Here is a 27,616-nt window from a genome sequence, read left to right as displayed (position 1 = left end):
CCGGGAGGGCCTGTCATGTTTCAGTCTCTGGGGGAGGGGGTACCGGGAGGGCCTGGCATGTTTCAGTCTCTGGGGGAGGGGTACCGGGAGGACCTGGCATGTTTCAGTCTCTGGGGGAGGGGGTACCGGGAGGACCTGGCATGTTTCAGTCTCTGGGGGAGGGGGTACCGGGAGGACCTGGCATGTTTCAGTCTCTGGGGGAGGGGGTATTGGGAGGACCTGGCATGTTTCAGTCTCTGGGGGAGGGGGTACCGGGAGGACCTGGCATGTTTCAGTCTCTGGAGGAGGGGGTACCGGGAGGGCCTGGCATGTTTCAGTCTCTGGGGAAGGGGTACTGGGAGGACCTGGCATATATTATTCAATGGGGGGATCTTAGTACAGCAGTACTGGGAGGACCGGGCATGTTTCAGCCTCTGGGGGAGGGAGTACTGGGAGGACCGGGCATGTTTCAGCCTCTGGGGGAGGGAGGACTGGGCATGTTTCAGCCTCTGGGGGAGGGAGTACTGGGAGGACTGGGCATGTTTCAGCCTCTGGGGGAGGGAGGACTGGGCATGTTTCAGCCTCTGGGGGAGGAAGTACTGGGAGGACCTGCCCTGTGTCTCTGTTGACTGGTGCATGTGTGTCTTGCAGAAAGAGGTGGAATCAGAGCTGGAGGCGTTGCTCGGACAGCAGGGGGCAGTGGAGAACAAGATGCTGGCTCTGCAAAGGATGGGGTAAGTACCAATGTTGTGGCCAGAGTGAAGGAAGACACCATAAGAGGGGCTCCCGCCCTCCTTACACTGCAGAAAGCTGTAACCTGATTGGCTGTCACAGCTGACACTCCAGCCTTCATTCCATGCTGGTGTCCCTGTAATGGAAATCAGATCCAGCCACATGCCGTGTGGTTTATCCACATGGGTGACCACATGCATATAGAGAGCAGCAGGGACACCCCTGTGTGTGAAGGATGAAATGATAATTACTGTGTCTCCTGCCAGGCCGAACCTGCAGCTCATAGAGGGAGACGCCCAGCAGCTGTCCGGGATGATCACATTTACCTGTAACCTGGCCGAAAATGTCAGCAGCAAAGTCCGACAGCTGGACCTCGCCAAGGTACATCCAGGGGAGGATTTCCACATCAGGGGATGGGTGGCTGGGTAAGGAGCACTGGAATTTGGGGCAAATCTTCATAGTACCGCCATGGGGTTCACTGATAACAAGAAGAAATATTAGCAATGATGAAATGGTGGCTGTGATGCAGTATATTCCTGTCAGAGAAGTATCAGGCAGGCCAATAATCTGTGTGTGTCCTCGCTGAGAATTATGTGGGTCGCTGTTTAAGTGATCTCCATGTGTCCTCATTTACAGAGTCGCCTCTATCAAGCCATACAACGAGCAGACGACATTCTGGATCTGAAGTTCTGCATGGACGGGGTGCAGACTGCTCTGAAGAATGAGGACTATGAGCAGGCTGCGGCACACATTCACCGATACCTGTGCCTGGATAAATCTGTCATTGAGCTGAGCCGGCAGGGGAAGGAAGGTGATGGTCTTGCTCCTTGTTTCTCTGTAGACCTTGGCAGAGTTCCGCCTCTTCTATGTGTCGCACCATGAATGTATGAAACCCAAGGCAGGGGGAATGGCAAGCCAGCCATGTGTGGATGGGATTTGTTAGGTTTTACTTTGTGATTAGTACATTTTACTAGGATGATACAGTTTTGGAATGTAAATTCTCCTTTCCCCAGAGTGTGCAGTCAGGGACCACCCACTCCACCTATCTCTGCGCAGTGATCATTCGCTCCGCCTATCTCTGTATAGTGATCACTCACTCCACCTATCTCTGTGCAGTGATCACTCACTCCACCTATCTCTGTGCAGTGATCACTCGCTCCGCCTATCTCTGTGCAGTGATCACTCGCTCCACCTATCTCTGTGCAGTGATCACTCGCTCCGCCTATCTCTGTATAGTGATCACTCACTCCACCTATCTCTGTGCAGTGATCACTCACTCCACCTATCTCTGTGCAGTGATCACTCACTCCACCTATCTCTATGCAGTGATCACTCACTCCACCTATCTCTGTGCAGTGATCACTCACTCCACCTATCTCTGTGCAGTGATCACTCACTCCACCTATCTCTGTGCAGTGATCACTCGCTCCACCTATCTCTGTGCAGTGATCACTCGCCTATCTCTGCGCAGTGGTCACTCGCCTATCTCTGCGCAGTGGTCACTCACCTATCTCTGCGCAGTGATCACTCACTCCACCTATCTCTGCGCAGTGATCACTCACTCCACCTATCTCTGTATAGTGATCACTCACTCCACCTATCTCTGTATAGTGATCACTCACTCCACCTATCTCTGTGCAGTGATCACTCACTCCATCTATCTCTACAGTGATCACTCACTCCACCTATCTCTGTGCAGTGGTCACTCCACCTATCTCTGTGCAGTGATCACTCACTCCACCTATCTCTGTGCAGTGGTCACTCCACCTATCTCTGTGCAGCGATCACTCATACCACCTATCTCTGTGCAGTGATCACTCACTCTGTCATGTAATTCTGTTTGACTCAAGTCACATCTGAAATCTCGTTGGTGTAAACAGAGTCTTAAAGTGGTTGTAAACCCAGTATTCCTAGTAAAGGGACTGACCTCAAGTGATACACAAAGATAAAACAAATCCTCCTATATAAGTTGTACCTGTTTATCTTCCTCCATCTCTTTTCTACAGTAGTTCAAAGTGCAGAAATTATACAGCTTGTCTGAGCTTTTATGAAGCAGTGGGCGATGATCTGAAGTTACATTCTGCATAGCTCAGTGGGAGCTGCTTGGAGGGAAGGGACATACTCCCCTTCACACAGCAAAGAGTTGAGGCTGTCAATCACAGGCTGTGTGCTGGAGCTCCCTCCCCTGTCACCTTTTTTTTTTTTTTTTTTTTTGCTCTTGATGTCAGGAAAACTTATCTGACTAATGCAGATAGCAGAGGAACGAGGCAGCAGAGAGAAATGACACTTGGTGTTCTGGACTGAGACAAGTAAACACTATAGAGGGATATACTTTGTTCATATTTCATGTCTGAGGTTTACATCCACTTTAAATCATAATGGAGTCACACACAGTATATCAGCCCCTTTTGCAAGCAGACTAAACTAGCACAGACACAATTTTATATGATTACTGTGTTCACAACAGTTCCAGTCTGTTGTAAGCTGTAACTTGCAGTTCATCTGATTTTAGGCAGCATGATCGATGCCAATCTTCAGCACCTACAAGAGGCTGAGCAGCAGCTAAAGGTTCTGGTCACAGAGAAGTTTGATGCTGCAACCAAAGTCGGTGACCTGCCGCAGGTGGAGAGGTTCTTTAAGATATTTCCGCTGCTCAGACTGCACGAGGAGGGAATCAGCAAGTTCTCTGCATACCTGTGCCGCCAGGTAACGCACCGCTATCTCATCTTTGGTATGATTTTACTAGTTTTATATAGCTTTTCCATTTCTGAATAGAAAGTCCAGAGATGTAATCAGAGATTGGATGATTTTTTTTTTTTGAAGTGCGAAAAACGAAAAACCCGTAAGTGAACAAAAAACGTGCTATTGCAAAACCAACACAAAAAAGTGTACTTAGGGGTGTGCTTTGTCCACCCCCCGAAGGGGTAGGACCTCTACCCTGATCCCCCGGGGCACGAGGTTCCTGACAGGGACTAAGGTTCCCACATGGTCCACCTAGCCAAAAGGTCTGGCAGACCACTTTCCTTGTGGCTAGCCTAAGCCAGCCACCAAGTACTAGGTCTGGGGGCTCTCCCGAAGAGAGACCCCCTAGGGACAGCGGAGGAAGGAACCAAAAGGCCACACTTCAGGGCAGGCCCGAGGACCCACACCCTACCATCCATGAGAAAAAAACACACACATAAGTGAAAAGTGAAACAAACGTGGGAGAAAAAATAAATTAAGTAAAAATAAAAAAGTGGCCATGCAATTGTGCACTGGGTAGGCCCTGAGGCCTGTAGCATAAAAATTGCCCTGGACTTAGCCAAAAGGCCCAGCCCTAAAAGGCGCAGTGCAGATAAAGTGTTTTGGATCAGTGACCATGTGCACGTTTCACACTTGGGATCCCATCCCCATGTGCTAATAAGAGCACCCCTGAGGCGACCACTCGGGGCACTGTTCCGCGGACTCTCTGCCTCCTCGGCCCCTGGCCAGACAAGGTAGATCCGTTCAAACCAGGAGGAACTGGGCCCCTCTGACGTTCCTGGGGGATTTACTCCCGGGCTCCAACTGCCTGTGGGCACCTCGGTTTCTGTTCCGGCCTGTATTAACCATCGGAGCCCTCATCCTTCCAGCAGGGGTGCTATACAGCCAAACATCCTCGCAAACAAGAATGATGGCGAAGCGCCCCTACTGGACACTGATAAGAACAGATACTACACTTGATCTTAGCCAAAAGGCCAAGAAGTGGACATGGTCCACCTAGTCAAAAGACCTGGTGCACCCCAAAAAATCAGAGATTGGATGATGTGTGAGGAAAACCTGATAAATAAATTGGTATTATCGGTGAGCTAGGTTCAGCCAGCAGTGCTGTGTCTGGGTTCTGAGACATTCTGCTTTTCTTCAGGGTGTGTCACATAATTACAGGTGTGTCACATATGCACAAGACGTGATCTCCCAGTAGAACATGGCTCTCTCTGCATGGACTGCTGTGTTAAAGGGTTACTTCACCTTTACCAAAAACACTGCCTATGCGGGTAAGGGGTGCCTGTTGATAAAAACAAACTGCGCAGCTTTGACCAAAGTTAAAGCGGAACTTTACCCATAACAACTTGATACATAATTATGTTCTTTAGCAAGGAACATACATTCCACATTAAAGTGGAAGCACACTCTATTTTGCATCTTTTACCTACAGGTAAGCCTCTAATAAGGCTTACCTGTAGGTACTGTAAATATCTCCTAAACGCGCACTGTTTAGGTGATATTTACTGTAGATGCACAGATGATGTCACTGGCGCATGCGCACTGCACTCTCAAAGGACGTGCCGTCTATTGAGAGAGTCATGCCGAGGCCAAATCTCCCTTCGTGCATTGGCGGAAGTGACAACATCACAGCTCAACAAATCACCTGGCCACAGCTTGCGAACCTGGAAGGAAGACCGGGTGAAGATGGAAGCTTCGGGGAGCCATGACAGCGCTCTGCTGGAGGGCTTCATTTTCAGGCCTTTCGTAATGTGCTAGTATGCGATTTTTACTTTTTTTTTCGAAGTTTACTACTGCTTTAATATTTATGCTACCAAAATTAGAGTGTGCTGCAATTTGCCTCGAGCATTGTTCCTGCTGCTTCTTGCCGGAGATTACCATTTTGCTGAAGCCCAGTAGTCACCTCCTTATTGAAAACTCTCCCCTTTTCCTTGGTCTCAAAAACTGTATGTCACTTTCTGCAATCAAAAAGTATGTAGTTCCGACCTTGATTGTAGGTCTAGGCTCAGCTAGAGGGGAAGGCTGAAGTAGCTGAGAGTGCTGAAGTTGCTGAGGGAGAAAGGAGGAGATAAGACACAATGTAATTTGTAGCAATTTTGTGTCTCCCTTGCAGCAGAGTTTGTCCTGTCACTTCTTTTGCTTTTCTTTTCTCTCTCCCTAATATAGCCTCATGAGCACAGTCTGTCATTCCTTTTGCTTCCCCTCTTCCCCACCCCCCTTCAGCAGCAGTAAATATTGAAGCTATCAGCAGTATAGAACAGGTTAAGTCATTTCTGAATTTTAAACAGTACAGGCACTTATTTTTAATGTTTACATAGCCATACTTGCAAAATGAGGCCAGCAGGAAGTAATCTGTCAGGACCTAATTATCTGACTAAAGTTACACTTTAACTAGTTGCCGACCGCAGATAGCCGAATGACGGCTGCACTGCGGCCGGCCAGTTCTGGGTGGACGTCATATGACGTCCTCCCAGAACGCGCTCTCCTGCGCGCCCCAGGGACACAGCTGATCACGTGATGTGGTAAAAGGCCAATCACAGAGGCCTTTTAGCACGTGATCAGCCGTGTCCAATGACACGCCCGATCACCGGGAAATTCAATTGCCGGTTCTCGGCTGCACTTTCCTCACGCTGTCAGATCGTGAGGAAAGTACTGCCGAGAACCGGCAGTTGTCAGAGCGGGGATCGGCACCGATCATCAGGGCACTGATGATCAGTGCCCTGATGATCGGTGCCCAGCAGTGCCACCCACAAGTTCCGCCCACCTGTGCCCAGCAGTGTGCCCACTAGCTCCGCCCACCTGTGCCCAGCAGAGCACCCACCTGTGCCCAGCAGAGCACCCACCTGTGCCACTCTGCAGTGTCACACACCTGTGCCCAGAAGTGCCCACCCACCTGTGCCCACCAGTGCCACCCACCTGTGCCCACCAGTGCCACCCACCGGTGCCCACCCACCAGTGCTGCCCACCAGTGCAGCCCAGCAGTGCTGCCAGTCAGTGCCACCAGTCAGTGCCCAGCGGTTGTGCCAGTCAGTGCCCAGGAGTGATGCCAGTCAGTGCCGTCTATCAGTACCCATCATCAGTGTCACCTATCAGTGCCGCCTATCAGTGCTGCATATTAGTGCCGCCTATCCGTGACACCTCATTAGTGCTGCCTATCAGTGCCCTTTAGTGCTGCCTATCAGTGCCTATCAGTGCCCATCAGTGCTGCCTCATCAACGCACATCAGTGAAGGAGAAAAATTACCTGTTTGAAAAATTTTATAATAGAAACAAAGAAACTTTTTTTTTTCAAATTTTTTGCAATTTTTTTGTTTATAGCGCAAAAAGTAAAGCGCCCAGTAGCGATTAAATACCACCAAAAGAAAGCTCTATTTGTGAGAAAAAAATGATCAAAATTTCATATGGGTACAATGTTGCATGACCGCGCAATTGTCAATCAAAGTGCGGCAGCGCTGAAAGCTGAAAATTGGCCTGGTAAATAAGGGGGTATAAGTGCCTGGTAGGCAAGTGGTTAAATAATGCCTTGCTACAGGTGTAGGCCCTTTACGTACCTCCCTCAGCTGGCCGAAAAACTCCCACAGATGTCGTTATCCCATCCTGCCTTGTTGCTAGGATGTTGCTAAGACACTCCCAATTCATATCCCCATTCCTTCATTTTCTCTTCCTAGTTGCAGTAGCGGTAAGCTCAGCAATGCTGCAGCAAAAAAGATAGTGGAACGTACATGTGCAGGATTTTGAGCTCTCACTCCTGTGATGATGGAGATGTCTTATCAATGCCCTAGCAACGAGACAGGATGGGATGTTGCCATCTCTGGGAGTTTTTCAACGAAGCTTCTAAAGGCACATAAATAGCATATGGTAAGGACATTATCGAATTATAGTCAAAGCAGCACAGTTTGTTTATATCTACAGGTTACTTGCATAGGCAGTTTTTTGGTAAAGGAGAAAGGAGCCCTTTAGCAGATCTGACTCAAACCATCTGACCCGCCAGTGAATGGATTACTTTTGTTTATTGATGTGGATTGTCAGTGCATTACCCTTGAGCTTGTACTCCTGCAGGTGGCTAAGAAAGCTGAAGAGAACTTATCCCTGGCACTGAGCTCCGAAAGCAATGAGAGGAGAGCAGCACTTTTATTTGCAGACACACTCACACTGCTTTTTGAAGGTTAGTATCAGGGAAAATAGATTTTATAACATGATATCCAATAGAACAGGGAAACCTGAAGTCTGGCTTGACAAAGATGCTGCTACATGTCCTGTCTTGCAGGAATTGCACGAATAGTGGAAACTCACCAACCTATACTGGAAACTTACTATGGCCCGGGGAGGCTGTATATGCTCATAAAACATTTGCAGGCAGAGTGTGATCGCCAAGTGGAGAGAATCGTGGACAAGTTCATCCAACAGAGAGATTATCAGAGGAAGGTGAGCAAAGATGGGAATAGTGAGAGGCCCAATCAGAGAAAGGTGAGGAGAAAGTTGAATGGTGTGGTACCCAATCGGAGGTAGGTAAGAAGACCATGGTGAGAAGCCCAATCAGAGAAAGGGGAGGAGAGATTTGAATGGTGAGGTACCCAATTGGAGGTAGGTAAGGAAGAATGGGAATGATGAGAAGCCCAATCAGAGAAAGGTGAGGAGAGATGGGAATGGTGAGGTACCCAAACAGAGAAAGGTAGGAGATGGGACAGTGAGGAGCCCAGTCAGAGGAAAGTAAGAAGAGGTGCCACCGGACATGAGGAGCCCAATCAGAGGAAAGTAAGGAGAGATGGACTGGTGAGGAACCCAATCAGAGAAAGGTGAGGCGAGAGGGAGGATGGTTAGGAGACCGATCAAAGGAATGTGAGGAGAGTTGGTTATGTGTAGCCTAATCAGAGGAAGGTGAGAAGAGACAAGAATGGGGAGGTACCTAATCACAGAAAGATGAGGAGAGGTGGGAATGTTGAGTAGCCCAATCGGAGCAAGGTAATGGGAGATGGAAAGAAGCCCAGTTAGAGGAATGAGTGGAGAGATGAGAATGGTGAGGAGCCCAATCATAGAAAGGTGAAGAGAGATGGGGAAGGGTTAGTAGACAAACCAGAGGAAGCTGAGAAGAGACTAGGGGTGGTGTGTAGCCCAATCGGAGAAAGGTGAGAAGAGGCAGAGGTGAGGTACCCAGTCAGAGAAAGATGCGGAGACATGGGGGATTGTTAGGAGACCAATCAGAGGAAGGTGAGAAGAGAATAGGAATGGTGCGTAGCCCAATCAGAAAAAGGTAAGGAGAAACGGGAATGGTAAGGTATCCAATCACAGGAAGGTGAGAGATGGGGCCAGTGAGGGGCCTAATCTGAGGCACATGTGGAGAGATGGGAATATTAAGGAGCCCAATCAGAGGTAGGTGAGGAGAGATGGGGGACAGTTAAGAGATCAAAGGAAGATAAGGGTACATAATCAGAGGAAGGTGGGGAGAGATGGGGACAGTGAGGAGCACCATCAAAGGCAATTGATGAGCGTTTGAGACAGGGAGGAGCCATAGATAATCACAGTACAAGCTCTGAATATTTCTGCCGGATGGGCAGTGCAATGGTTAAAACAGAAGCAGGATTTGAATTATTTCCAAACTTGATACAAAATCTTAGAAACTGAAGAGCTTTCAGATTTTCCTCTTCTTGCTGTCATTGTCAGGGCAAATCTCCCCATCTCTAAACCTTTTTACAGAGAAGATTCAAGGTCATTGTGTCACTCTGTCATGTGTTGTCTCCCAGTTCCAGCAGGTGCAGAACAGTATGATGAGATCCTTCTCCGGTGACAAGATTGAGCCCAGGTCAGTGCATGTCACTGTTGGTGCCTAGTGGGGAACAATAACAGGTACACAAACCTTTGGCCATATTTATAGTGTATTTGTAGCAGTATCACCTGCCACACTCTGCCACCACCATTCATTCTCTGCAGCATGCATCAAAACAAGCAAAACTTTATCTCCCTGCCACTGAGTACTCCATGGACAGAGGGATTGAAGGTGTGTGAAGCAATGCTTGTTCCCAGAGACTGAGAATGAGAGTGCTCATAGATTATAAGGAATGTGTGCTGGACATCCCTTTATTGATGCCATGTGTCTGGGGATTTTATCCAGTATAGACGTTGCTACTGCTGTGATTTTAGCAGAGGACAAAACACGCACACTATGCCTCTATCTGCCATCCCTTCTGTCTCTGTCCTTGAAGCCTTTTCAGTTAAGTTTGGTAAATGATGCTGAATTTCTTAAACATATGTCAGAGGGGGTTAAGGTTTGGGGTGGATTCTGAGTGTGTATTAAAGCAGATGAGGGGGACAAGTCTCAGAGTGTGTTCTGAAGATGTATTATAGCAGATGGAGGACAGGTCTGAGGATGTATTATAGCAGACAGGACCAGTGTCGGTATGTTTCTAAGAGTGTACTACAGCAAACAGAAGACTGGTCTCAGAGGGTTTCTGAGCATGTATTATAGTAGACAGAAGACAGATCTCGGAGTGGATTCTGAGGGTGTATTATAGCAGACGGGACAGGTTGCAGGGTGTATTCTGAGCATGTATTATAGTAGACAGAGGACAGATCTCAGATTGGATTCTGAGGGTGTATTATAGCAGACGGGACAGGTTGCAGGGTGTATTCTGAGCATGTATTATAGTAGACAGAGGACAGATCTCAGATTGGATTCTGAGGGTGTATTATAGCAGACGGGACAGGTTGCAGGGTGTATTCTGAGCATGTATTATAGCATACAATGGACAGATCTTGGGCTGGGTTCTAAGGATGTATTATAGCAGACGGGACAGGTTGCAGGGTGTATTCTGAGCATGTATTATAGTAGACAGAGGACAGATCTCGGATTGGATTCTGAGGGTGTATTATAGCATACAGGGACAGGTTGCAGGGTGTATTCTGAGCATGTATTATAGCATACAATGGACAGATCTTGGGCTGGGTTCTAAGGATGTATTATAGCAGATGGGGACAGGTTGCAGGGTGTATTCTGAGGATGTATTACAGCAGACAAGGGACCAGTGTTGAGGTGTATTCTGAGTGTGTCTTACAGCAGACAGAAGAACTGTCTACAGGTGGTACTATAGGAGACAGGGTACCAGGTCTGGGTGTATTCTGAGCATGTATTATAGCAGACAGCAGACTGATCTCGGGGTGTTTCTGAGCATGTATTATAGAACACTGGGAACAGGTTTGGGCCTGTATTCTGGGGGTGTATTGTAGAGCACAAGGAGACAGGTCTTAGGGTGTATTGCAAATGATAGGGGAATGGTGTTGGGGTGTATTATAGCAGATCGGGAAAAGTCTTGGGGTGTACTATAGGCGACAGGGGACCAATGTTGGGGTGTTTTCTGATTGTATATTATAGCAGACCAGACGGAGGGCAGGTCTGGGGGTGTTTTCTGAGTGTGTATTATAGAAGATGGGGTACAGGTGTTGGGGTGTATTATAGATCGGAGACAGGTCTCAGATTGCATTCTGAGGGTGTATTACAACAAAGTGGCGACAGGTCTTGGGGTGTATTCTGAGGGTTATTATAGCAGACAGGAGACCAGTATCGGGATGTAATCTGATTGTGTATTATAACAGACAGAGGACAGGTCTTGGGTGTTTTCTGAGTATGCATTAGAGAAGATGAGGGACAAGTCTTGCAATGTATTGCAATGAGGGTTTAAACAGCAGACAGGCAGCTGGTTTTGGGTAGATTCTGAAGGTGGATCAATGGAGTTTCTAATGTTGAATTCCATTATTGTTTCCTATATTCCAGAGATTTGGACCCCATACTTGCCGAAGTGACCCTGATGAGCGCCCGCACAGAGCTTTACCTCCGCTTTATCCGGCGCCGCTTGATGTCGGACTTTGATGTGGGGGATTCGGTTGCAGCCGAAGATGTTAAACAAGGTACTTCCTCTGCCCGAGTACCACCAGATTTTACAACCCTCTCCTTGTCTGTAGAACAGATGTAGATTTACACAGCGGAGTGTTCAGCATTAGAACAGTCTGCAAGCATATCAGACATTATCACAGATTAGACAGGAAAATTGGGGCTCCATCCCACGTGAAGCTTCCTCTCTGTCATTTCAGAGCATCAGCAGTGCATGGACAAACTACTGAACCATTGTTTACTGAGTCGAACAATGCAGGAACTGATCGGGTATTACATCACCATGGAGGAGTATTACATGAGGGAGTCTGTCAATAAGGTAATCGTGGTCACCATTGGCTGGGGGGAGGGTGCACAATAGAAAAGAGGAAGATACAGACGCATAACCAGACTGGCACTGTGGGCAGTATTGACCATCCATATAATTTCTGCAAATGTATCATTACAGTGAAGCTTTCTCTAAGAGCCACTGCACAGTTGTCCGATCAGTTTCCATCACAGAGGCCAGGGGAGGGGAATGGTACAGGCAGGTGTCATAAAAAGATGGGGACTATTGGACTAGAAAATAGACTATTGAGAAATTTGCTACCCATAACATCAATGTTGTGGGATAAAAAAAACAAGACAATGCTCCTGTACTAAAAAAAAAATAAAATTTGTCTTTTGTTACTTTGCCACTAAAATACTATTGGATGATTCACTTTTGTACTGTACTGAACCTCCATTGTTCATTGATGCAAACGCTTTCAGTAAAAATGACTGAAATAGAAAAAAAATGGCTTAAGCAGCCCGTACATGGAGTGAATTTCTTTCCTGTGTTCCCCTATCAACACAGTCAGTCTTGAGGGGTGAATCCCTCCCGCCAAGCTATTGTATTCTCCCAGCAGGGGAAGGCGGTGATTTTTGCTAGCAGCTATACTAGCCGCAAGCGATAATCGCATGTAAAATCCAGCAGGCCGGTTGTACCCAAGTTGATCGATTGATCAACTTTTGGTACATTCAGCTTGCAAATACATGGTTCAAATCTCACCTAGTTCCTGCAGAACTGGCCGAGAGTCTAACCTTCTATGGCCGGCTTAAGTCAGAGGGAACAATTTTAAAGTGGTTGTAAAGGTACATTGCTTTGTGCAATTAAACAGCACAGAGTGGCCCAAAACCTCCTAATCCTGGGTCCCCTGCAGGCTCTCCTGGCCCTTCCTCTCTGTCCAGTGCCCCTATAGGAAACTGCTTTCCATGGGGCACTTGTGTGTGCTCGCAACCGAGCCCTGCTGCAGTGTCCATTGACACAGACAGTGGGACTCGGCCCCGCCCTCCCGCTCCCTCATCACTGGCTTTTATTGACCGCAGCGGGAGCCAATGGCTCCCGGTGTTCCAGCAAAGCCAGTGAGATCCACAAGTGAGGGGAGAGAAGAGCTGGAGACGTGCACAGCACTGGATCAAATGAAGGCTCGGGCAAGTAAAAGGAGGGGTAAGGGGAGATTACGTTGGTGGTCAGTTGGAAGAATGCTCCTTCCATTGGTGGTCAAAGGGAAGAATGCTCCTTCCATTGGTGGTCAGTGGGAAGAATGCTCCTTCCATTGCTGGTCAGTGGGAAGAATGCTCCTTCCATTGCTGGTCAGTGGGAAGAATGCTCCTTCCATTGCTGGTCAGTGGGAAGAATGCTCCTTCCATTGCTGGTCAGTGGGAAGAATGCTCCTTCCATTGCTGGTCAGTGGGAAGAATGCTCCTTCCATTGGTGGTCAGTGGGAAGAATGCTCCTTCCATTGGTGGTCAGTGGGAAGAATGCTCCTTCCATTGGTGGTCAGTGGGAAGAATGCTCCTTCCATTGGTGGTCAGTGGGAAGAATGCTCCTTCCATTGGTGGTCAGTGGGAAGAATGCTCCTTACATTGGTGGTCAGTTGGAAGAATGCCACTTACATTGGTGGACAATGGGAAGAATGCTTCTTATGTTGGTGGTCAATGAGAGAAATGTTCCCCTTTAGAGACAGATAACTTGATCATTGGTGCCAGTGGTTACTTATCTGAGCAACCAGAGAAGTTCCACTGGTCCCATGCCAATGGTTCTGTGGAATGGCTTCAGTGTCAGAGATCATCAGGCAGGAGACCAATCCACCTATGTTCACTACTAAAGGAACTCCTAAGCAACCTCTGGAGTGACCCTGGTTGAAAAAGGCTGCTTAGGCATATTGCCAATTAGAAGCAGTGGAACACTTGGAACAGCACATTTTCCATTATTTTAACATTGCAGGAATCTATGAGGAGTTTAAAATGCATATCATGCCCACTCCTGCTTCTGAAGATTGAACTATACTGATTGTCATTAAGGGCAGGAAATAGAAACTATGATATCATATACCTCCACTAATATGGTGACTAGCTTCCCGAGGAATGACAAAATTGGGCTTTGGCAAAAATGCAGGTGCAGAATATTTCCTACACATACTATATGCAGGGTACTATGACAGCACCATTCATCAGTCTTCGAGTCCCATACTGGGATAACTGGTATGGAGGGTTGGCAAGAGTGTCTATGCTGGGGAACTGATCTCAGGGTAGCCTGGAAGAAGACAAGGGGGTGATGTCACTGCATATCCCAGGGTTTGCTCATTAACAAGCAATTAAGTCACCAAATTGTCCTTCTAATGTCTCTCCATCCTTTGTAGGCTGTGGCCATGGATTCCTATGAGCGGGGGCAGCTAACTTCCAGTATGGTGGACGACGTCTTCTACATAGTGAAGAAATGTATAGGACGTGCTCTCTCCAGCTCCAGCATAGACTGCCTGTGTGCCATGATTAACCTCTCCACCACCATGTTGGAGGGAGATTTCCGGTAACTCTGGGTTATATCCTGGTGGGGGTGGGTTGTTCATGTATGGAGCGACTGACAGGATTGCTGCTTGTAACAGACTCACAGGGGCCAAAACTGAGAAATTTCTGTGTTGTAAGAAACATTTTTTTATTTGGCTGTATCCCCCCTGTAACCCATCATCCCTGTATCTCGCTACCCGCTGCCATCACTGTGAGCTTCAGTGCAATCCCTTTCTCATGAAAACACTTCTGTCCCTCATATCTCTCCATCACCCCAGGGAGGTTCTGTGTAACAAGTTAAGGATGGGTTTCCCAGCCACCACCTTCCAGGACATCCAGCGTGGAGTCACCAGTGCGGTCAACCTCATGCAGAGCAGTCTCCAGCAGGGAAAGTTCGACACTAAGGGCATAGAGAGCAATGATGAAGCCAAAATGTCCTTCCTGGTGAGAGCGGGGGAACTGTGTTATGGGGAAGGGGAGAGGAGAACTGACCATTCACTGCTGACCTGTTTGTATCTTCTCTTTCAGGTCTGTCTTAATAACGTAGAGGTTTGCAGTGAAAACATCATGACTCTGAAGAAGAACCTGGAGGTAGGCTGGTGTTTATAACAAGAGGCATGGTGAACAGCTGCCAAAGTCACTTCGCATACCGTACCAACTGTAGAATATCATAGTGTTCCCAGATATCTTAACCTGCAAATTTACAGGGACGGCCTGCTTAACCCAAATGCCTTGTTCGATGCGAAGTTTGATTAAAGTGATTCTAAAGTCGTTTTTTGTTTTTTCATAAAAATAACAAACATCGTATATTTACCTGCTCTGTGTGGAGCAGCCCAGATCCTCCTCTTCTCGGGTCCCCCACCAGCGCTCCCGGCCCCTCCCGCCTGTCAGGTGCTCCCATAGCAAACCGCTTGCTTTAGGGGCACTCAAGCAGGTGTGCTCCCGAGCTGCTGCTCTGCATGTCCATTCACATGCAAAGCTCCTGCTCAGCCCTGCCCTCTCCTGATTGACTCACTGGTTGTGATTGACAGCAGCGGGAGTCAATGGCTCCTGCTGCTGCCTCAGCCAATCATGAGTGAGAGTCCCCGGAGAACCAAGGCTCTCGTGGATATCGCTGAATCAAGAGGGGGGGGGCTGGCTGTTCCCCTATATAATAAATATTGTCAGCCTCTATATAATATTCTTTCCCCCACTCATCATCCCCTATAACTCTTTGGTTTCCTTCTAGAATGACTGCAGGAAGCTCTTTAACACAGAATCTGGAGGTGAACAAGCCAAGGCCAAGATTGACAGCTGTCTTTGTGACATGGCATCTGTTTCTAACAAGTTCCGAGACCTCCTGCAGGTAAATCCGAGCCCCTTGTCCCCTCCTTCGACGTTACATTGGTGCTCTGCGTGCTTTGCTGACACACTTATATTATTCGCTATACAGGAGGGTCTAGGAGAGTTGAACAGCACAGCCATCAAGCCACAAGTGAAGCCCTGGATTAACCTCTTCCTGTCTGTATCACACAATATCGAGGAGGTAAGTGAATGTTGATGGTAGGTGAGTGTCATCAAATTGGAAAGTTTATTGGTTTATCATTCTGATATCTGCTTTAGGAGGAATTTAATGACTATGAAGCCAACGACCCTTGGGGGCAGCAATTCATAGTGAACCTGGAGCAGCTCATGTCTGAGTTTAAGGTAAACACAAGGCTGGCCTGTTATTGGGGTTGTGGCTATTCCTGGGTACATGCTGCGTTGTTGAGGTTATGACCATTGTCAGGGTACATGTTGTGTTGCCAGGGTTATGACCATCCTTAGGTACATGCTGAGTTGTCAGTATTATGATTACTGCACTGTGTTGCATGGGCTTTGACCATTCCTAGATACCTGCTGTGCTGCCAGGGTTATGACTGTTACTGGGTACATGCTGCGTTGCCAGGGTTCTGACCATTCCCAGGTATGTGCTGTGTTGCCAGGGTTCTGACCATTCCCAGGTATGTGCTGTGTTGCCAGGGTTCTGACCATTCCCAGGTATGTGCTGTGTTGCCGGGGTTGTGACGATTCCCGGGTATGTGCTGTGTTGCCGGGGTTGTGACCATTGCTGGGTACACGCTGTGTTGCTGGGGTTATGACTGTAGCTAAGTGCATGCTGTGTTTCTGGGGTTACAGAAGTATCTGGAGAAAATGTTACATCTAATAGCTTTGTCTCTGCAGGCTGGACTCTCCTCCATCATTCATGAGAATCTTACCAGTCTGCTGACCAGTCTCATTGCCATGGAGCTGGAGAAGGTGATCCTGAAGTCCACATTCAGCCGGGTAAGGGTAAACATTGACCAATGACAACAGGGGCATTCTTTAAATCCTAATCACATTTTATTTTAAAACTTTATAAAAAAATTTTTGTTAAAAAAAAAAATAAGGAGCAAGAACTCCACTTTCCATAGACATTAGCAGATACATGTAGTGTATGAAAGCTGAACTCCAGCCTTACTTTTTTTTATTCCCTACATTTGTAGCAAGTCCTCTCCTGTTCATCTCCACAATGTAATGTGACTGCTGGAATTGGTCATTGTACTGCTGTTTCTAAGCATTATATGAATGAACACATCCCCAGCATCCCTTTAGACATGCATGCTTCTCCTTACTGGCCACTTAATGCTGCAGACATTAGCTGTCCAATCCGCTCAGTTCCTTGATTACACTCTTTTTAGCACATCTAAAAGTATGCTGGGGATGTGTTCTTTCAAATAATGCTTGAGGCAGGGTGCTATGACATTTTTAGGAGCCTGCCAACCCCTCACATCAAACTCAATCTCACAAGTGAGTTAAGATAAGCAGAAAAAACTCTGTGATATTACTGAGTCCCAAAACAAGTATTGTTTGAAAAATATTAATTGCATTGATTGGGAGGAAGAGGATGCAAACCTGGAGTTCAGCTTAAAGATATGAAAAGGACAGATGATATCTAATTTAAACTGTGTTTGGATTGTGACAGTTTTCCTTGTTTGTGTCTCTGTCCTGGGTGTAGCTCGGTGGTCTGCAGTTTGACAAGGAACTGCGCTCCCTTATTGCTTATCTCACCACGGTGACTACATGGACCATCCGTGACAAGTTCGCTCGACTTTCCCAGATGGCGACAATCCTGAATTTGGAGAGGGTGAGGGGCACTTAGTGCTGGTCTGGGTTCATCATTATGGGGTTGATTATTCACTAAGCTGTACATGAAGGGAACTGACATGTTGGATGGCGAGGAGCCAGGGGAAAGTTCGGAGGGGGGTCAAACTGATTTCAAAGTAAGGCCATGGGGCTACATGGACAATGAAATTTATGTGATGAGATAATTGTCTCGCGGTAGCAGAAAGATTTAAGTGCCAGTGTGGCCAGAGGCTGAATAAAGGTGATAATCTGGCAATGTCTGAAGAGGCAAAGCTTGGCCCATTCTAGTGATTTATCATTAGCATTTTTATTTCAACTGGGTATTTTCTGTTCTCTTTCTTTTCCCTATTCTATAAGCCTTTGTTGTTGATGCTATTTTCTCTCCAGGTAACTGAGATCCTTGACTACTGGGGGCCCAATTCTGGGCCCCTGACCTGGAGACTCACCCCTGCAGAGGTACGACAAGTTCTGGCTTTACGTATAGACTTCCGCAGTGAAGACATCAAACGTTTGCGGCTGTAAATGGTTATAATGTTACAGATTACGGACTAAATCTCCTATAGAACAGGAGGTGACTCTGGCTCCAACAATGCAGGCTCGAAGGATACAAACTGAGCTGACAGCCGGGTTGGAGGATACAACCTGTATGGACAGGGGACTCAGACTTCAGTTGGGATGCATTGTAACCAGTGATCACTCTTTATTCTCTACATTTTGGGGTCACTCCTTGATTAAGGCACTTTTACATTAAAATGATTACTGTCCTGAGCATGTATTGCATACTAAATCATGGTATAATAAAGAAACAGTTTTTTTTTTAATAAAAAGATTATAAAAAAAATAAATCACAGAACCCTACTATGCGCCTGGAACATAGTGAGGAGCCATCTCCAACTCCTTGGTGTATGGTATGGCAAAAAGGATCATTTGTTTCCATTATTAATTCCCATAGAACATACTCATGTACTCAGATGACCCCTCCTCTGACACAGAGTACGTCACGTATCATTATGGCTATCAATCTCCAGCTGCACAGAGTACGTCAATGGTCATCAGGGCTCCCCGTCTCCTGCCGTACAGAGAACGTCTTGGTATCCAGCCGTACACAGTGCACACTGCAGCGCTCCAGGCCCTGAAACACACATTAGAAAGAACTGGTTAGTACAATGCAGATATTTAACCATTTCAATACCGGGCAATTTTACACCTTCCTGCCCAGGCCATTTTTCAGGTTTCAGCGCTCTCACACTTTGAATGACAATTGCGCGGTCATACAACATTGTACCCAAACTAAAATTTTATCATTTTCTTCACACAACTAGAGCTTTCTTTTGGTGGTATTTAATCACCGCTGGGGTTTTTATTTTTTGCTAAATTAAAAAAAAATGAAAATTTTGAAAAAAAACAAGTTTTTCTTTATTTCTGTTATAAAAGTTTGTAAATAAATAATTGTTCTTCATAAATTTAGGCCGAGATGTATTCTGCTACATGTCTTTGGTGAAAATAACCCAAATTAGGATGTATTTTGTAGTTTGTAGGAAAGTTATAGAGTTCACAAACTATTGTATAGATCTGAATATTGATCAATCCTGAAGTACTGACATCTAATTTCGTGAGGTCCAAGAATGTCAGAACAGTACAGATCTCCCCAAATGACCCCTTTTTGCAAAGTAGACAGTCCGACGTACTTCATAAGAGGCATGGCGTGTTTTTTGAAGTTTTATTTTTTTTTTTCATTTTTCGGAAAATTAAAAACTTAAAAAAATTATTTTCACTATTTTTTTTTAACATACTGTGACCAGTGCAGTACAGAGTCATCATATAACTGGCATGGCGGTGAACAGGGACACTGACTGGTGACAGTATGGAAAAAAAATATATATATTTTTTTTTTTATTATTTTTAATTTATTACATTTTTTTTTAAGATTTTTTTTTCATATTTTACTATGACCAAAGTAGTACAATGTTACCATAGTAACATTGTACTACTTTGGGGAAGTGATCAGTATTTTTTTTTTTTTTACACAATTTGCTTATAGCAAAGAATTACTTTGCTATAAGCAAGCATTTACCAGAATGAAATCGATTCATTCAGGTTTTTTTTTTTTTTTTTGTGCTTAGCTGTGATTTGGCCACAGCTAATCACATGACATGTGCATGTGACCTGCTGTGACCATTCACAGCTAGGCACTAGTATACAATGGATGGCATGAATGAAGCCATCCATTGTATACAACTGTCATGTGACCTGTGATTGGTCACAGCAGGTCACATGGTACCGGCAACGGGGGCCGGTACTCAGATCTGTCATCGGCCGTGTCCGAGGTACACGGCCGGTGACAGATCGCGCCGCTGCGTGGCTCTTCAACCGCGCGAACTGCGCATGTGCGGGAGCACGCCAAATGGCGTGCACCCAGAAAGGTGAAGCATTTTTGCCACCGCCAAACGGCTATAGGCCGGGCGGCTAATGGTTAAAATGGTTCTGGATTCAGACAGAATTTATTTTTTTATTACAGGTAAAAAAATAAGGTTGAGTGAACAGGCAGGTTTTTAATGCAGAAAAGATGCCACGTCTCTTCTGCATTAAAGTGGTTCTAAAGGCTCAAGGGTTTTTACCTTTAATGCATTCTATACATTAAAGTGGAACTTCACCCAGAAGGGTTAGTTCTGCCTCTTTTTACCCTCCCCCCTCCACTTCCACATTTGGCACTTTTTGGTGGGGAAACAGGTACCTGGTCTTGACAGGTACCCATTTTCACTTCCAGGACAGATCGCCGTGGTGATCTGTGAGGAAGTTGCCCCCCCCCCGCCTTCTCCATGTAGCCTTATGGGACACACACAGGACCCAGAAGACTGCAGGACCATTCACAAAGCAGTGTGGCTTGTGCATACACAGTAGGAAACCAGCTATGAAGCCGGAAGGCTTCACTGTCTGTATCCCTTACCTAAGATGCTGACTCCTGCACCGGAAGCCGATTGAAAAATCAGCTCAGGTGAAGACATTGCGAAGTCCCTGGACAGGGAAGTGTCCTTATATTAAAAGTCAGCAGCTACAGTATTTGGAGCTGCTGACGTTTAATTTTTTTTGTAGCGACCTTCTGGGTGCAGCTCCTCCCTTATACTTCCCTGAGCCCCATGTTGATCCAGTGATGTGCATGAGAGCAGTGACTGTCTGGGGTCTTTCTCTCCTCACTGGCTCACACAGCACTGGGAGCCATTGGCTACTGCCAGTCCCAGCCAGTGAGCCAATGAGGATAGAGTGTGGCGTGAGGCCAAGCCACTCCCTGAGTGTGAATGGAGCACAAATGCGGCATCCTCACTGCAATTGTAATCCATTGACACTTCCTCCAGCTCCATAGATGAAGAACCCATAGCTTGGGCTGGAGGAATAGGCTGTAGGAACCAGATCATTGCACCCACAATCCACTGATCATGGTTGCAATGCTTTGAAAAAAAATAAATGCAGATTTTTGCTTTTTGCATACGGGTGCATTTATTTTTTTAGCAAAAGGTGAAATTCTCCTTTAATTTGTACCAATCAGTCCCTGTTACACAGCCAACCTTTATTTGAAGAACAAATGTATATGGCATGATGTAGGTTTCTGTCACTGTGTTGACTGATGGCACACCAACATGAATGACACTATGCGCACACTCTTGTATCAGTTTGTGGCAATGTGTTACATACATGTCCTATGTGCAGTGTGACACATGAACACACCTCCAACCCCCCTTCCCTGCAGGGAATAGGATATGGATTTCTTTCCCAATACCTGTATCCTGGACCCAGGTTACCTGTGTGTTCTCCAGCAGTCTCTGTATGGCGTTTTTCTGCTCCGGCTCCTTTGTTAGTACATAGAGGAAGCCTCCTCCTCCAGCTCCGGCCAGGCTCTGCCCATACACGTGTGGCTCTAACATGTCCATTATCCTGCGTACAGCCTGCGGCTCACAGCCAGGTGCCATGCACTTCTTCTGCTGCCAGTATGTGGACAGACAATGACCCAGTTGCTCCAGGTCTCCTGCGGGAGAATATCACACATCAGATCTGTGAACATACAGTGGGGCAAAAAAGTAATTAGTCAGCCACCAATTGTGCAAGTTCTCCCACTTAAAAAGATGAGAGAGGCCTGTAATTGGCATCATAGGTAGACCTCAACTATATGAGACAAAATTAGAAAAAAAATCCAGACAATCACATTGGCTGATTTGGAAAGAATGTATTTGCAAATTATGGTGGAAAATAAGTATTTGGTCACCTACAAACAAGCAACATTTCTGGCTCTCACAGACCTGTACCTTCTTCTTTAAGAGGCTCCTCTGTCCTGCACTCATTACCTGTATCAATGGCACCTGTTTAAACTTGTTATCAGTATAAAAGACACCTGTCCACAACCTCAAACAGTCACACTCCAAACTCCACTATGGTGAAGACCAAACAGCTGTCGAAGGACACCAGAAATAAAATTGTAGACCTGCACCAGGCTGGGAAGACTGAATCTGCAATAGGCAAGCAGCTTGGTGTGAACAAATCAACTGTGGGAGCAATAATTAGAAAATGGAAGACATACAAGACCACTGATAATCTCCCTCGATCTGGGGCTCCACGCAAGATCTCACCCCGTGGGGTCAAAATGATCACAAGAACGGTGAGCAAAAATCCCAGGATCACACGGGGGGACCTAGTGAATGACCTGCAGAGAGCTGGGACCAACGTAACAAAGGCTACCATCAGTAACACACTATGCCACCAGGGACTCAGATCCTGCAGTGCCAGACGTGTCCCCCTGCTTAAGCCAGTACATGTCCGGGCCCGTCTGAAGTTTGCTAGAGTGCATTTGGATGATCCAGAAGAGGATTGAAATAAAAGAGAGATCTCCTGCGCCTCTAAATATACTACTATAATACAGCAGCCAGCACTACGAGTGCCACAATCTAAACACCCACAGTATACAGAGAATCAAAGTAAAAAACAGTGCGGCGCTTCTATAACCCTTGCAGCACTAGATAATGGATATCCCAAATACCTTATCACATGTATCTAGTAAGTGATAAACTGGTGATAACACACAATAAAGTGACTAAAACACAATAACATGAATAGTGTCCATGTGAAAATAATATCATGCAGGTGTACACTGCAAATGCCAATCCTCAGACAGGTGGAGTGCCCCCCTCCTCAGATAGGTGGAGTGCCAATCCGCAGACACTACAAGTGCCAATCCTCAGACAGGTGGAGTGCCCCCTCACCTTCCTACCCAGGCCCCTCAGGACCAATGAGCCTTTGAATATATATTGGATCTTTTCCCCTGAGCGTGGATGAATCCTTCTGCTGGTGGGTCCCTCAGATGACAATAATGGGCCTCTCCTCCTCTTAACTCCTATACAGATCGTTGGTGGTATCGATAGGTCTCCCTCCCTCACGATCACAAATGAGGAAAGAGAGCTTGCATAGTGTAAAACCACTTTATTAAACAAGTATAAAAGTCAAAAACCTACTCACATGCTTCTATGTAAAATCAGGCCTTTACACCACTCAGAGGGTGTACTGTATTCAGGACCAGGTGCACCAAGATGGCGCCCGCGCCGGATGTGACGTCAGAACGTTCAGTCGTATAAGCTCCTCCCCCTGGCGTATCTATGCGTTACGTCACTCACACACGTGACTTCATCAGGATATCATATCCATTCATCCACGCTCAGGGGAAAAGATCCAATATATATTCAAAGGCTCATTGGTCCTGAGGGGCCTGGGCAGGAAGGTGAGGGGGCACTCCACCTGTCTGAGGATTGGCACTTGTAGTGTCTGCGGATTGGCACTCCACCTATCTGAGGAGGGGGGCACTCCACCTGTCTGAGGATTGGCATTTGCAGTGTACACCTGCATGATATTATTTTCACATGGACACTATTCATGTTATTGTGTTTTAGTCACTTTATTGTGTGTTATCACCAGTTTATCACTTACTAGATACATGTGATAAGGTATTTGGGATATCCATTATCTAGTGCTGCAAGGGTTATAGAAGCGCCGCACTGTTTTTTACTTTGATTCTCAGAAGAGGATTGGGAGTATGTCATATGGTCAGATGAAACCAAAATAGAACTGTTTGGTAGAAACACAACTCGTCGTGTTTGGAGGAGAGAGAATGCTGAGTTGCATCCAAAGAACACCATACCTACTGTGAAGCATGGGGGTGGCAACATCATGCTTTGGGGCTGTTTCTCCACAAAGGGACCAGGACCACTGATCCATGTACAGGACAGAATGAATGGGGCCATGTATCGTGAGATTTTGAGTGCAAACCTCCTTCCATCAGCAAGAGCATTAAAGATGAAACGTGGCTGGGTCTTCCAACATGACAATGATCCCAAACATACCGCCCGGGCAACGAAGGAGTGGCTTCGTAAGAAGCATTTCAAGGTCCTGGAGTGGCCTAGCCAGTCTCCAGATCTCAACCCCATAGAAAACCTTTGGAGGGAGTTGAAAGTCCGTGTTGCCCAGCGACAGCCCCAAAACATCACTGCTCTAGAGGAGATCTGCATGGAGGAATGGTCCAACATACCAGCAACAGTGTGTGCCAACCTTGTGAAGACTTACAGGAAATGTTTGACCTCTGTCATTGCCAACAAAGGATATATAACAAAGTATTGAGATGAACTTTTGATATTGACCAAATACTTATTTTCCACCATAATTTGCAAATAAATTCTTTCCAAATCAGCCAATGTGATTGTCTGGATTTGTTTCTCATTTTGTCTCTCATAGTTGAGGTCTACCTATGATGCCAATTACAGGCCTCTCTCATCTTTTTAAGTGGGAGAACTTGCACAATTGGTGGCTGACTAAATACTTTATTGCCCCACTGTATTCTCTAAACCCCTCGTGACCCTCGGGTATGACAGCAGTCTCTGACCATCTCCTGTAGCAGGGCTGCAGTCTTTTACCATCTCCTTTGGTATGTGTGCAATCACTGGCTCCTGTGGTATGACTGCAGTCTTTGACCATCTCCTGTAGTATAACTGAAATCTTTTACTATCTCTTATGCCATAGGAGACAGTCAAAGACTGCAGACATGCTGGGGTTTATTTACTAAAGCTGGAGAGTCCAAAATCAGACTCCCTTCTGCATAGAAACCAATCAGCTTCCAGGTTTCATTGCCAAAGCTTTATTGAACAAGCTGAGGTTAGAAGCTGATTGGTTTCTAGGCAGAAGGGAGTCTGATTTTGGACTCTCCAGCTTTAGTAAATAAACCCCGCTATGTCTGCATCAGCTTACATTGGCTGGAGGAATGTGGATCCGGTAGCACATCTTTGGAGGCTGGCTGCAAGAACTCAAAAAAGACAGCTGGCTCCCAAAGATACAAAGGGAACAAGATGGTCATGCCAGACCTGGCATGAAGTATTGGAGCTAGGGATCACAGCAGAACAGCGTTAGATTAACTGGGAGGGGTAAGTATAGTACATGAGATTAAGCCAGTGAAAAAGGCAAGGGGTAAAAAGCAAAATTGTACCCCCCAGGTGTGAAGTTCCTCTTTCAAGGACAGGATCTCTTTAATAGCCAACGTCAAGTGGTTCTAAAGGTAGAAGGTCTCTGACCATGTCCTGTGACATGTCTGCGGTCTCTGACCATCTTTTGTAGTATGTCTGTAGTCTCTGAGCAGTTCCTGCAGCAGGTCAGCAGTCTCTGACCATCTCCTGTAGTATGTCGGCAGTCTCTGACCATCTCCTGCAGCATGGTCTGTAGTCTCTGACCATCTCCTGCAGCATTGTCTGCAGTCTCTGACCATCTCCTGTAGTATGTCTGCAGTCTCTGACCATCTCCTGCAGCATTGTCTGCAGTCTCTGACCATCTCCTGCAGCATTGTCTGCAGTCTCTGACCATCTCCTGCAGCATTGTCTGCAGTCTCTGACCATCTCCTGCAGCATTGTCTGCAGTCTCTGACCATCTCCTGCAGCATTGTCTGCAGTCTCTGACCATCTCCCGCAGCATTGTCTGCAGTCTCTGACCATCTCCCGTAGTAGGTCTGCAGTCTCTGACCATCTCCCGCAGCATTGTCTGCAGTCTCTGACCATCTCCCGTAGTATGTCTGCAGTCTCTGACCATCTCCTGCAGCATTGTCTGCAGTCTCTGACCATCTCCTGCAGCATTGTCTGCAGTCTCTGACCATCTCCTGCAGCATTGTCTGCAGTCTCTGACCATCTCCTGCAGCATTGTCTGCAGTCTCTGACCATCTCCCGCAGCATTGTCTGCAGTCTCTGACCATCTCCCGTAGTATGTCTGCAGTCTCTGACCATCTCCTGCAGCATTGTCTGCAGTCTCTGACCATCTCCCGCAGCATTGTCTGCAGTCTCTGACCATCACCCGCAGCATTGTCTGCAGTCTCTGACCATCTTCCGCAACATTGTCTGCAGTCTCTGACCATCTCCCGCAGCATTGTCTGCAGTCTCTGACCATCTCCTGTAGCATTGTCTGCAGTCCCTAACTGCCTCCTTTAGAATATCTGCAGTCTCTGCCAGCTGTTTGATTACATTCGCTGAATATTTTGCACAGCCTTTTAATGGTGTCATGGGCCATACTTGAGGAAGAAAGTCAAACACCACTGCTTTAACCTATCAGAATAGAAATGTGAGTTTTCTGTTCAGGTGTTCTGATTATAAAGAACAGGAAAGTAGCTAAACTGGTTATACATAAAGTTGATCCTTTGTTTGAGACGAATATATCTCACCAGTACGGAAGGCTCTGGCACACAGCTCGGCGTTGCTCACTAGTGCATCCACGTTCAACATGATATCTGGAAGCCGAGCGTACCAATTCCGCAGAACATCCTAAAGGATAAAAAAAGAGAGGTTGTCCTGGAGACAGATTGGGGTTTCTGGTGCCACTAAGTGACACACAGCGGTAAATCTGCCATGGCACATGACTACACAGGAACTGGGCTCTGTAGTGCCTCTCAGTGATCCACAAGGAACCTCTAACTGGATATCAACACAGAATTCCTGACAGAGGAGGCTAAATGATGGCAAGTGGAACAGCCACTACAAAAAGCACAAATACATTATTGTATTAATAAATATAAGCTATACTCGTTGATTCACAATGAGAAGACTTGAATATTTAGAAATATCAAACAACACAGATTCGCTTACTTCACTGTGGTGAGTGTGTGATGAGGAGTACTTACCTGTAGGAGATTGCGTGCCAATCTTGTCTTCCCAGTATAAACCAGCAGCAGATGGTTGTTTATCGTTTCCATAAACCCCTCTGGCAGTTGAACCCGTTCCACAGTCACCTGAAGGGGCAATGCGGGAGCAGAGCGTCCAATCTTCACCCCTGGAATAAGCCCCCCAACCTGGTCCTGCCAGCCTCCACCTGAGAGGAGACAGCAATCACGATATAGAGGGTGCTGGCTTCTTCCACTAAGTAACCAGATGACGTCTCACCATCACTCACCTGTAGTAAGGACTTGTTCCAGGTGCAGCACTGCATGAATTAGAGATTCGGCATCTGACAAGCGTCCTGACACTTCGTAAAGAACCGCCATCACTGCTCCGGCCAGAATACTGCTGGTACCTATGGGAAAAGGTTCATATGATGTCAAATGATAGACCAAAGAAGGAAGCCAGCAGTCTCCACCACAGAGGATGCCAGTTACACTGGGTTCGGATTGGAAGTGCTTGAAGAACTGGTCTTCAGGTCTGACCTTACTCCAACATTCATTCTTTCACAATAATATGGGAGGAGAGGAGTGAAAATCTAAGCAGCAACCTTAGAGCCACTGTCAAAAATCATAGGGCCCCTACAGCCATTCTACCGGCGGCCCCTGTACCCCTCTAATTAAAATACCAGTGTTGGTGCAGGTAAATGGCCCTGAATGCAGACAGTGTGCATTCAGAACCGAGTATCTACAGCCTGTCAAATTAGGACAAGTGGCTGTGTCCGTACAGCCGCTGCATCCCCATAGACGTACATGGGCTGCCTGCACGCAGCACCTGGCTGCTCCAGCCACATAAACAAGTGACTCAATCATGATGTACGGACCTCAGTGCCCATGTCAGTGAGGTCTAAAGCACTGTCTATGCTGATGTCATCAGACAGTGTCTGGTCTGTTTAATAAATGCAAGTGGATCCGTATCGTCCGCACAGTAAATCCTGTTCTGGTCTGCAGGTGATGGACGGATTTTCTTTACCTAATAAAACTGCGCATTCCCCGTGCAGACCTGACAGGCAGCCCAATGACCGAGTGAAGGAGTGCGCATTAGGGCCTGTGTGGACGGGCTTTGGTCTTCTGTCAACTACATCAGTTTGCAACGAGTTAATTCACAGTTCA

The 27,616-nt window shown here is 46.7% G+C and overlaps 2 protein-coding genes and 1 pseudogene across 2 annotated transcripts in view; 1 reads left to right on the top strand and 2 right to left on the bottom strand.

Moving 5' to 3' along the window:
- LOC149431662 (conserved oligomeric Golgi complex subunit 4-like) overlaps positions 1 to 18,749 on the top strand; it is a 19,582-nt gene extending 833 nt beyond the window's left edge. Inside the window, exons 2-19 of the mRNA XM_089665420.1 lie at positions 631 to 713; positions 978 to 1,092; positions 1,348 to 1,522; positions 3,224 to 3,417; positions 7,512 to 7,617; positions 7,720 to 7,877; positions 9,194 to 9,252; positions 11,218 to 11,351; positions 11,535 to 11,653; positions 13,998 to 14,164; positions 14,421 to 14,586; positions 14,671 to 14,733; positions 15,371 to 15,487; positions 15,575 to 15,667; positions 15,745 to 15,828; positions 16,345 to 16,446; positions 17,159 to 17,287; positions 17,674 to 18,749. Coding sequence (XP_089521546.1) covers positions 631 to 713; positions 978 to 1,092; positions 1,348 to 1,522; positions 3,224 to 3,417; positions 7,512 to 7,617; positions 7,720 to 7,877; positions 9,194 to 9,252; positions 11,218 to 11,351; positions 11,535 to 11,653; positions 13,998 to 14,164; positions 14,421 to 14,586; positions 14,671 to 14,733; positions 15,371 to 15,487; positions 15,575 to 15,667; positions 15,745 to 15,828; positions 16,345 to 16,446; positions 17,159 to 17,287; positions 17,674 to 17,808 — 2,199 coding nt within the window. The 3' untranslated portion in view covers positions 17,809 to 18,749. The remainder of the gene's footprint in view (positions 1 to 630; positions 714 to 977; positions 1,093 to 1,347; positions 1,523 to 3,223; positions 3,418 to 7,511; positions 7,618 to 7,719; positions 7,878 to 9,193; positions 9,253 to 11,217; positions 11,352 to 11,534; positions 11,654 to 13,997; positions 14,165 to 14,420; positions 14,587 to 14,670; positions 14,734 to 15,370; positions 15,488 to 15,574; positions 15,668 to 15,744; positions 15,829 to 16,344; positions 16,447 to 17,158; positions 17,288 to 17,673) is intronic.
- Positions 4,323 to 4,439, bottom strand: LOC149431663 (U2 spliceosomal RNA; annotated as a pseudogene).
- LOC149431661 (L-fucose kinase-like) overlaps positions 17,963 to 27,616 on the bottom strand; it is a 22,172-nt gene continuing 12,518 nt past the window's right edge. Inside the window, exons 15-19 of the mRNA XM_089665419.1 lie at positions 26,740 to 26,859; positions 26,471 to 26,658; positions 26,015 to 26,114; positions 21,084 to 21,307; positions 17,963 to 18,418 (exon numbers count right to left, since the gene is read on the bottom strand). Coding sequence (XP_089521545.1) covers positions 18,329 to 18,418; positions 21,084 to 21,307; positions 26,015 to 26,114; positions 26,471 to 26,658; positions 26,740 to 26,859 — 722 coding nt within the window. The 3' untranslated portion in view covers positions 17,963 to 18,328. The remainder of the gene's footprint in view (positions 18,419 to 21,083; positions 21,308 to 26,014; positions 26,115 to 26,470; positions 26,659 to 26,739; positions 26,860 to 27,616) is intronic.

This window comes from Staurois parvus, unplaced genomic scaffold (assembly GCF_062004578.1).
Source record: "Staurois parvus isolate SC_StPar_1 unplaced genomic scaffold, SC_StPar_1.0 ptg002184l, whole genome shotgun sequence".
NCBI classification, from domain to species: domain Eukaryota; kingdom Metazoa; phylum Chordata; class Amphibia; order Anura; family Ranidae; genus Staurois; species Staurois parvus.
This window is presented reverse-complemented; position numbering and strand designations above follow the sequence as displayed.